Raw genomic sequence first — 11,789 nt, forward strand, 5'->3', positions numbered from 1 at the left:
CTAGTAGTCATTATCTCTTTCATTCAATCAATATATCATAAACTTAGAGAGTTACCATTGGGTGGATTCCTGTGTAACTATTTCAATCAATCGTTTCAGCCACTCGAAATACCGTACAGGGGCTTAACCCGTCATCTGACTTAAACCAAAATCAATATAATCACGCAATATGTATCAATATGTATCGAATCTTGGACAACAACTTCTCTGACGATGTGGAACGCGTGATCGTCAAAGACTTCCGGGTTCACTTTCACTGTTTTGGCTAGCTCGAAGCCGCCCAAACAAATCATCTGTATTCCATGTCCATATGTATTAATAATTTGGTCATTGTCCGTGCTAACAATATTCTCATTCTAGAAACCCCTTTCTTGTATATATATATATATATATATATATATGTATGTGTGTGTATATTGCAACTTCAAGTAGAACTGCGTGGAAGAAATGACGATGAATCTCTCTTCCTCTTCTTCATCAATACCACCTGTTTCCGTGAACAAACAAACCCAGCCAATGCTTCAACAAAAATTACAATTGATTGCTCACAGCCTTCCTCCTGAGTGGGGGGTTTACTCCATATATTGGCAACCAGAGAAAGACTTGAATGGCCGCCTTGTTTTATCATTCTGTGATGGTCATTTCAAAGGCAACAATTCTGGCTCACTCCAAGACTGTGAAAGGTTTTACAATGCATCAGTTTTTAGATCATATAGTGTTGACAATACTACTAGTGTTGGTACAACTCTTTTGTCTGGTATTCATCTTTGGCTAACAGGAATTCAAGAAATCAACAACATGTTGGAGTGTCAAAGAGTTAAGGAAGCTCACATCCATGGCATCGAGACACTGGTCTTTGTTTCCACAACATCTGGTGGAGTTGTTGAATTGGGTTCCTCATATGCAATTGAAGAAGACCAGGTTCTTGTGCAACATATCAAATCAATGTTCCAAATCAAGCACATCAACACATCTTCATTTGGTACTGTGCCACATATTGATTTATCAGAAATAACCAACAAGTCATCTTCTGATTCTCATCGTCGTACGAAAGGGAAAAGGGCAGTAATGAGTGCCAATAAATCACCAATTGAGGCGGAGAGGCAGCGGCGAGAGAAGCTGAACCGACGTTTCTACGCGCTCCGATCGGTAGTTCCAACTATTTCAAAGATGGACAAAGCATCTTTACTTGCAGATGCTGTGGCTTACATTCAGGAGCTCAAGGCCAAAGTTGATGAATATAAGGTCAAGCTTGACATATTGTCATCACAAAAACCTAATTTGAAAAATGACAATAAAAGTAGTAACTTTGATCTTGAAGAGTCATCAAGGGCAATCCAAAAGGTAGTGGATGTGGATGTAAAGATTATAGGGTCTGAAGCCTTGATCAGAGTTCACTGTCCGGATGTGAACTACCCGATCGTGAGACTGATGGATGTGCTGAGAGAGTTTGAGGTTCGAATTCACCATGCGAACATATCTAGTATTGACGACATGATGCTTCAAGATGTTGTGGTTAGGGTTCCGGACTGGTTGAGAATGAGTGAGGAAGCTATGAAGAGTATTATCATTCAGGGGCTAAAAGCACAATTGGGCTAAATAGAGTTTGTATGATATGGCGTAATAATCGAGTTCATAGTGAACTTTTTGTTGCATCAAGATTTAATGTGTAGGTCAACATTGTGTTCTTGATGATTATGTGCTAAAATGTGTGTTAGCATGCTTTATTTGAATGTCTTAAATTGTGTAAAAACATGTTTTGATGGTTTATATCCAAAATACTTGTTTAATGTTCCAACTATGATTACATCTTGATTCAACAATTCATTTGCTAAATGTGTATATAATGCTCTATGTGCAAAGATTGATTGTTTGAACTAAAACTTTACATGTATACTCTTACATATGTGTTATTATGTTTTATGCTTGTCGCAACCGGGGTCACGACGCGGACCGGCGTTTGAGGATGAAAAATGTTTAGAGTCGCCACCAATTGATTTAAGGTGCAATTGGACACCGAAAAGACCTGCGAACCAGAGAAAAGGGTACGGGGATCGATTGAGTGTGGGGAAGGTGTTAGGCACCCCACAACTCCCGTTTGAAAACGGTTACCCGGATTAATCTAATGGCTATCTTATGGAAACTTGCTCTTTGCAAGGTGTAATTGTTAAAGTTTGAATTATTACTTTCAACACACTTATCAACTTATGATAGTGTTTGAAAAAAGCTTGGAATATTACTATCAATTTATGATGATTTTTATTTGGAAATAGGTTTGAAATAACACTATCAACTTATGATAGTTTTGGGAAAAGATTTGTAAGAATACTATCAACTTATGATAGCATTAAAAAAAATTGTAATATTACTAAAACTTATGATAGTTTTTATTTGGAGCCACACTACCAACTTTTGGTAGATTTAATTTTAAACACCAACTTATGGTGTTAATGATAAAATGTCCTACCAACTTTTGGTAGGTTTAATTTTAAACACCAACTTATGGTGTAAATGATAAAATGTCCTACCAACTTTTGGTAGGTTTAATTTTAAACACCAACTTATGGTGTTAATGATAAAATGTCCTACCAACTTTTGGTAGGTTTAATTTTAGATACCAACTTATGGTTTATTTAATAAAATGTCCTACCAACTTTTGGTAGGTTTAATTTTAAACACCAACTTATAGTATAAATGATTATTTGGAAAAGTGTCATCTATCAACTTAATCTATTATTGCCAACTTATGGCAAATTAATAAATGAAATCAAATAAGGTCCTTAATTCGAATAAAGGGAATCAACTCATGATTTTCTTAATTGAAATGACCTATATTCAATTTTAAACTCATATACTTATAATAAATAAATAAAAATCCAAATAATTAATGTCCAAGTTATACATGTTAATGGGGGTGATATACTCAACATAAGGGCCAAATATACATACTTAAACAAAGAATAAAGAATATCTTAAGCAAAATCCTAAAATTATTCAAGTTCTCCTTGATCCCGGCCCAAATGATGTTCAACTCAATCCAAACCCAACAAATAAACACAAAAATGGGGGTCAATATGGGTATTCAAATATAATATCAAACCAAACACATACTTAAAGATTTACATATACATATAAACATATATACAATATATGCATATACACACATCCAAACCATGTATAAATACACACATACCGTACACATATAAACATAAATCTCTAAAAAAACCTATACAACTTATTCCTAATGTTGCCGGGTTTTGAACAAAAAACATATATACAAAACATCAATTATACTCAAACCGGACATCAAAATATACTCAAACAAACAACAAATATATTCAGTATATTAGCATGCCATATTGACTGATTATGAATGAGTCAAATCCAAATCCAGTATTGCAAAACCAAGTCCAAATCCCGTACCAATACCACCGATTATCATTCTATATAGAACTTGAAAATTACAAGACCAAATCCGGCACAAAAACCAGCAAATCTATTACAACTAGCAGGGTAAAAACAAGGAATAACCTTAGTCAATCATCATCAATATCGAACAAAACAAAAACCCACATCATGAACCAAATCTATGAGCAAAAGGTTTGAACAATAACGTAAACATATTGGCAACGAGTCCGAACAAACACATAGAATAAAACCAAATTTGAATCAAGGAATTTGAGTCATTACCTTCTCAAGGAGACAAAGAAAACCAAACTTCTTCTCTTCTTTTGCTCGGTTGCTTCTCCAAATCTCCTCCTTTCTTCTTTCTCTTCTTTTTTGTTTTTGCTTCACCAAAAAAACCAAAGTCTCCTCCTTTCTTCCTCTCTCTCACGCCTCCTCTCTTCCTCTCTTCTTTTTTTTTGTTTTTTCTCTCCCCAAAGTCTCTTCTCCCCTCTTCTTATTCTTTTTCTTTCCCCAATTTGTGCCACATTTCTCTTTTTGTCTCCTTCTTTTTATTCTTTTTCTTTCCCCAATTTGTGCCACATTTCTCTCTTTGTCTCTTTCTTTTTATTCTTTTTCTTTCCCTAATTTGTGCCACATTTCTCTCTTTGTCTCTTTCTTTTTATTCTTTCCCCAATTTGTGCCACATTTCTCTCTTTGTCTCCTTCTTTTTATTCTTGGCTTTTTCTTTCTTATTTTTTACTTTTCCATTCTTCTAGCAAAAACAATAAAAAGAATAAAACAATTCTCTTATTTTTAGATATTTTCTAAGATTTGATCTTATTGGGTCAAGATTTGAGTATTTAAGGATCCAAGAAAGGGATTATGAATATCTATGTGCTTATAGGTCAAAGAAATGAGCTTTTGCATTTTTTGTGTTCTTTTCCTATTTTTTTTCTTTTTCGGATCGGACGAAATCCGGTTACTACAGCTGCCCCCCTTTGTATGTCCTTTATGAAATAAAAGGCAAACAAAGGCGTAGTCAACCGAGTTTCGTACGAGAATTGAAATACACGGGATCACTATGGCCATTCCTGGTTTGGCCAAATGTTTGTTCAAGAAAATAAAGGGGCACGGGATCACAAGGCCATTCCCGGCTTGGCCAACTGTGTGTGCAAGAAAATAAAGGGGCACGGGATTACGAGGCCATTCCCAGCTTGGCCAAATGTTGGTGCAGAAAAATAAAGGGCACGGGATCACGAGGCCATTCCCGGCTTGGCCAAATGTTTGTGCAGAAAAATAAAGGGCACGGGATCACGAGGCCATTCCCGGCTTGGCCAAATGTTGGTGCAGAAAAATAAAGGGCACGGGATCACGAGGCCATTCCCGGCTTGGCCAAATGTTGGTGGTAGAAAAATAAAGGGCACGGGATCACGAGGCCATTCCCGGCTTGGCCAAATGTTGGAGCAGAAAAATAAAGGGCACGGGATCACGAGGCCATTCCCGGCTTGGCCAAATGTTTGTGTGAACTTTATGCAAGAAAATATCCATGAGTGTATGAATGTATGAAGAGAAATTGTATTTTATTTTTTCATTTTGAAAATTCGACTTCGGTTAATTGTCGTCAGCACCATCACCCCTATCATCCTGCCATTATCCCTCATGAGAAGACTGCATCTTTTGATTCCATCCTATCTTCAATCTGCCATGTTACCCTTATTCTTGTATCTTTCATTCTCTTTTGTCTGATCTTCCCATCGATTTACTGTTTACATCTGATTTCCATCAAATCCGACGTATCTTTAATGCTAAACAAAATCTCCCTGGCCTCCACTAATGCCTTTTAACGCCATTTAATTTCTTTTAGCCCTCCTAGAGTTAAGAACACCACAATCTCTCCGACTCCCCCATGCCTTTTAGCGTCATTTAATTTCCTTTAGCTCCGTCATAGCCAAGAACACCAAAATCTTTCAAGTCCCTGTGAAGAACAATATCCTAATGCACTTGTCATAATTCTCTTATTACTTTACTCAATTTCAAATAAATTCAATAGCATGGCGATGCTTGTACTACATGAGAATTTTGCGCAAGCAATCAAAATTTTGATGAAAACAATCAATGAATTAGGAACTCAGAAATGAATGACCTCAGAGCATTTTATTAAAATGGATAGATAACAAGAGAAACTGACGAGGTACGTATATGATTCCAGAAGGTTAGAAACAAAGGAAATAGCAGAAATCTTTGCAAGATATGAATGAAATAATTCCGATTCCGCACAAAACTGCCCCAGTTTTGTGTGCCCCCATTTTGCAATTATTGAATCTGACTACTTCCATATCACTCGTCTCCTTCGCAGCCTCATCATGCATACCCCTGAACATAGCCAATTCACCTGTGTACAGCCTCGCCATCTGTCATTCATTGTATTTCCTTATATTCATCTCAAATCCTCGAAAGGCCTCTGCCTCATTCCCCTTAGTTGCTTTCACCACACCCTTCTGATCTCAATATTATTTGAAGCTCCCATGAAGGGTTTTCACTATAGTAGAGACTTTTCTTTTTTCCCTAATTTTTGCCTGAAGCGCCCACGGGGGATTTTCACTCCAGCGGGATTTTTATTGCTCTAATTTTTGCCTAGACCGCCCTTTCGGGTTTTCAATCTAGCGAGCTTTTTACTCTAATTTTTGCCTAGATCGCCCTTTCAGGTTTTCAATCTAGCGAGTTTTTTTTTTTTTTTTTTTTTTTTTTTTTTTTTTGCTAGGGGTAATACTTTTTGATGGCGTCTGCATTCACCGGATTAGGCAATTCTTCTCCATCCATTCTTGTCAATATTAATGCTCCTCCTTCAAAAGCTTTTTTCACCACATATGGTCCCTCATAATTCGGTGTCCACTTCCCTCGGTGATCCTTTTGAGGTGGCAAAATCATCTTCAACACTAACTCTCCCCCCCTGAAGCTGCGAGGCCGAACTTTCTTATTATGTGCTTTCATCAATCTTCTTTGATACAATTGCCCTTTGCAAATTGCTCTTAATCTTCGTTCTTCTATCAAATTCAACTGCTCATATCTCGTTCGAGTCCATTCTGATTCTTCCAAACCTGCCTCCAGAACTACTCGAAGGGATGGAATCTCCACTTCGATAGGCAAAACTGCTTCCATACCATACACCAAAGAGAAAGGAGTCTCCCCGGTAGATGTGCGTATTGATGTCCGATAACCATATAGAGCAAAAGGGAGCTTCTCATGCCAATCTTTGTAATTCTCTGTCATCTTCCTGATGATCTTCTTGATATTCTTATTCGCCGCCTCAACAGCCCCATTCATCTTTGGTCGGTATGGCGTCGAATTATGATGACGAATTTTGAACCGGTCACAAAAACCTTTCACCATTTTGCTATTGAAATTCGTGCCATTATCAGTAATAATTCTTTCCGGGACTCCATATCGACAAACAATCTCTTTCCTCAAAAACCGAACAACCACGCTAGTCGTCACATTAGAATATGAAGCAGCCTCCACCCATTTGGTAAAATAATCAATGGCAACCAAAATGAAACGATGCCCATTAGAAGCCTTTGGCTCAATTGAACCGATGACATCTAATCCCCACATAGAGAAAGGCCATGGTGACGTCAACACATGTAATGGATTAACGGGAACATGTGTCCTGTCTGCATTAATCTGACACTTGTGGCATCTATTTGCATAACTTATACAATCCCTCTCCATGGTTAACCAATAATACCCTGCACGTATAATCTTCCTTGCCATTGCATATCCACTAGAATGAGTCCCACATATCCCTTCATGAATTTCCTCCATGATTTGCTTAGCCTCAGCAATATCAACACATCGTAAGAAAACTATCCCATCATTCCTTTTATAAAGAACATTTCCACTCAAGAAGAAAGATCCCGCCAATCTCCTGATGGTACGCTTATCATTTTCTGATGCTCCTGATGGATATTCCTTCTTCTCAATGTACTGTTGAATATCATGATACCACGGTTTACCATCAGGCTCTCCCTCCAAATTTAAACAGTAACCTCGAACTTCTCGTTTCTCGATTTTAATCACCTGCACTTCCCCTTTTGGGTCTACATCAAACATTGCTGCCAGAGTTGCCAGAGCATCTGCTATTTGATTTTCTCCCCTTGGGATATAATCCAGCTCCACCCAATCAAAAAACTTGATTAATTTTTTGATATGCTGGTAGTATGGAATAAGCTTGTCATCTTTGGTTTCCCATTCGTCATTCAATTGCCTAATCACCAACTGTGAATCACCATAAACCTGTAGCCTCCTAATCCCCATATCAATGGCAGCTTGAATTCCCATCGTACATGCTTCATACTCAGCCACATTGTTGGTACATTCGAAATACAACTTAGCTGTAAACGGTATAACCTTCTCTTCAGGTGATATTAACACTGCACCAATTCCGCATCCTATAATATTAGAAGCGCCATCAAACAACATAGTCCATTTTGCCAAATTCTTTTGATTCTCTTCTTCTATCGACACAGTCATGACATCAATATCTGGAAATTTCAAATCCATAGTTTGAGTATCATCAATCGCTCCCTCTGCCAAATAATCTGCTATTGCACTCCCCTTGGTTGCCTTCTGTGTGACATATAAAATATCATATTCTGATAATAACATTTGCCATTTAGCTATCCTCCCTGAAAGAGAAGGTTTCTCAAAAATGTACTTGATAGGATCCATCCTGGAAATCAACCATGTAGTGTGATAAAGCATGTATTGTCTAAGTCGATGCGCAGCCCAAACCAACGAGCAACAAGTCTTCTCTAACATCGAATAATTTGCTTCACAACTGGTAAACTTCTTGCTTAAGTAATAAATGGCATGCTCTATCCTTCCTGATGAGTCATGTTGTCCGAGCACACATCCCATCGAACTATCTGAGACAGTCAAATAGAGAATAAGCGGCCTGCCAGCCACAGGAGGCATCAACACTGGAGGACTTTTCAAGTATTGCTTGATCTTTTCGAAGGCTACCTGACAATCTTCATTCCACTCAGTAGAGTTACTTTTACGCAACAATTTAAAGATAGGTTCACAAGTAGCCGTCAACTGTGAAATGAATCTGGCAATGTAATTCAATCTTCCCAAGAAACCCCTAACCTCCTTTTCTGTCCGAGGGGGTGACATCTCCAAGATCGCCTTCACTTTATCAGGATCTACTTCGATTCCTTTCCTGCTTACAATGAAACCTAACAACTTCCCCGAGGTTGCCCCAAATGTGCACTTAGCTGGATTCAACTTCAATTGATGCTTCCTTAATCGATCAAACAACTTCTGGAGATTCACAATATGATCTTCACCTTCTTTGGATTTTGCTATCATATCATCGACATATACTTCAACTTCTTTATGCATCATATCATGAAACAAAGTGACCATGGCCCTTTGATAAGTGGCACCGGCATTCTTCAAACCAAAAGGCATGACTTTATAACAGAAGGTTCCCCATAGAGTAATAAAAGTTGTTTTCTCGCGATCTTCTGGTGCCATCTTGATCTGATTGTAACCCGAAAATCCATCCATGAAAGAGAAGGTAGAATGTCTGGCTGTATTATCCACTAAAACATCAATGTGAGGAAGAGGGAAGTTATCCTTTGGGCTTGCGCGATTAAGGTCTCTATAGTCGACACACATCCGAACTTTGCCATCTTTTTTGGGGACAGGTACAATATTCGCCACCCATTTTGGATATCGAGCCACTGCCAAGAAACCAGCATCAAACTGCTTCTTCACTTCATCTCTTATCTTCAACAACATGTCTACTTTCATTCTCCTCAATTTTTGTTTCACAGGGGTACATTCTGGAATTAATGGCAACTTATGAACAACAATGTTTGTATCAAGACCCGGCATGTCCTGATAAGACCATGCAAAGACATCCTGGTAACTATGCAATAAATCTATCAACTTCTTTTTGCTTTCTCCTTCAAAGGCAGCTCCTATCTTGACTTCCTTTTTCTCCGTTTCAGTTCCCAAATTCACGACTTCAGTTAACTCTTGATGCGGCTGTATTATTTTCTCTTCTTGATTGACTTGTCTTAATATCTCAGGAAAAATCTCCATTTCTTCGTCTATTTCATAGTCAGATTCAACATTGCTAATGGGTGCATCAAAATCTGGGTCATTAAGTTCGTCCTCTTTATTATCATCATTTTCAATCCTGTTAAAGAAATGAATGAAAGTGGTTTTGAGAATGGAGAATAACACTTGAATGGAAATGAAGAAACATGAATATGGATGACTATCAAGAGATTTTCATTTCATGGAAAAGGAAATGTGAACAAAGATAGAACATGCAATCGCCATACTATAAAATCTATTGAAAGCAAAGTAAAGCATGCTCATTACAAAAGATCCAAACGAAAGCCGTGAGCTAGGCCCACGATGGTAGTGCACTCGGGATTACTCTTGCAGGTTCTTGAGAGATACTGGGAGCTCCAAACTGGTCCAGTTGCTAAGTTTGAAATTTGAAGGACGCGAGATGACAAAGCAAGGTCTAGCAGCTGAACTCTGTTCCCCTTCCACCACAGCAACTTGGAATTTTTCAAAATGATCACATATATTTGCCAAAATCGCCCTAGTTACACCAGTCGAGTTTTGAAATGACAGTTTTCCAAAAACTGCCCCAGTGTCAGTCAAACTTATCTTGTTTTGCATCCCTCCATACACAAAACTGTCATAAAGCCAGGGAATCGGTTTCTTTTCAACTTCCAATTCCTTTCCTTCCAAACGGGCAAGCCTCTTCGCCTGTTTTTCTGCTTGCACACGATTTCTGTCAACCCTAGTTGGCTTATAACCCAAACCCCAGCGTTCTGGATGTTTCACCATTTCTACTGGCTTCTTAATTCCCTGTCGATTCTTACCGAGTCCTTCTCCTGGGCGAAACCCCTTTTTCAACATAAATTTTGCTACATTCTTCGTAACCTTTGATATTTGTGGCTTTAGGGGAGAAAGTCCTTCCTTCCCGTAGCTAGCACTAGCAATTTCAAAAGATTGGAATGAACTCTGAATCCCCTCTGTCGGAGCATCAATAGGAGAACTATTAGACAAGCTGGCAACCATCCATTCTGACTGACCCTTTACTATGTAAACCCTTCCATCATAAACAAATTTGAGCATTTGGTGCAACGATGATGGAACAGCTCCCGCAGAGTGAATCCAAGGGCGTCCCAACAGGCAACTATAGGTTGGTGAGATATCCATTACCACAAACGGCACATTGAACATTACACTTGCAACCTGTAAAGGTATTTCAATTTCTCCCATAATCTCTCTACGTGTTCCGTCGAATGCTCTCACTACCATTGGTACTTGTCTTAGATAAGATCTGTCAATTGGTAGCTTCTCAAAAGTCTCCTTTGGTAAAATATTGAGGGATGACCCATTGTCCACCAGGATACTTGCTAATTCCTTTCCACGGCACATGGCTGAAATATGCAAAGCTTTGTTGTGCCCCATCCCTTCAGGCGGAATATCATCTTCAGTAAAGGACAGCAAATGGGAGGCCAACACATTTCCTACAATGCCATTGAAAGAGTCTGTAGGAATCTTGTCTGATACATATGCCTGGTTTAACATTCTCATCAAGACTTGTCGATGTGGTTCAGAGCTCATTATCAACTCCAAGATCGAAATTTTTGCAGGGGTTTTCTTCAATTGATCCACCACCATGTACTCACTCTGCCGAATAATTTTCAGGAACTCCTGAACTTCCACATCAGTTACAACTTTCTTTTTCTCTTCTGGGCGCACAAAAAGACCTTCTTCTGGAATAAAACCTGACTCTTCAACCTCAGGTATTGCTTTCCCTTTCCTTTTACGCTCTGCTTCAAGGTCCACCATTAGATTCCCTTCTGTCTCATTTCTCGTGTAACATCTCCCACTCCGGGTAACTCCACCAATGCCAGAAATATTATCTACCACTTCTTCTTGCTTTCCACTAGCTTCTGCTTCATAATTCCATGGCACAGCCTTATCATTCTTGTACAAAGTATCTATCCTCGGAATCACAGTCACTGGCTTGTCCTCTATAGAGTATTGCAAAACAAAAGGTTTCACGTAATTCGGCCTTGGTCCTTGGTAGTAACCTCCTAGGACATTGACTTCATTTGATTGACCTTTCACCTCAAACTTTATTATCTTCAAATCCATCAACTCTTGTACCTTCTCATAACAATTCTCAATAGCATGCCCCTTTTGTCCTTTATGGAACTCACAAGTCTTCATGGCATCAAAAAGTCCACGTTGAACGGACATATCCACTGCTATCTCTTCGACCAATCCTTCTTTCCTCAACACCATAAACAACTGGCCCAACGACATTGCAATCTCTGAAACCCATCTTTTTGAAGCAA

The 11,789-nt window shown here is 38.6% G+C and overlaps 1 protein-coding gene across 1 annotated transcript; it reads left to right on the forward strand.

The window, feature by feature from the left end:
• Positions 1–480: 480 nt before the first annotated feature.
• LOC119981390 (transcription factor bHLH14-like) lies at positions 481–1,733 on the forward strand. Its single transcript, XM_038824481.1, has 2 exons — positions 481–683; positions 779–1,733. The coding sequence occupies exons 1-2, from the start codon at positions 608–610 to the stop codon at positions 1,597–1,599; spliced, it is 897 nt and encodes a 298-aa protein (XP_038680409.1). The 5' UTR covers positions 481–607; the 3' UTR covers positions 1,600–1,733.
• Positions 1,734–11,789: the final 10,056 nt, after the last annotated feature.

Source organism: Tripterygium wilfordii, chromosome 16, assembly GCF_013401445.1.
Source record: "Tripterygium wilfordii isolate XIE 37 chromosome 16, ASM1340144v1, whole genome shotgun sequence".
In the NCBI taxonomy this organism is placed as follows: Eukaryota; Viridiplantae; Streptophyta; class Magnoliopsida; order Celastrales; family Celastraceae; genus Tripterygium; species Tripterygium wilfordii.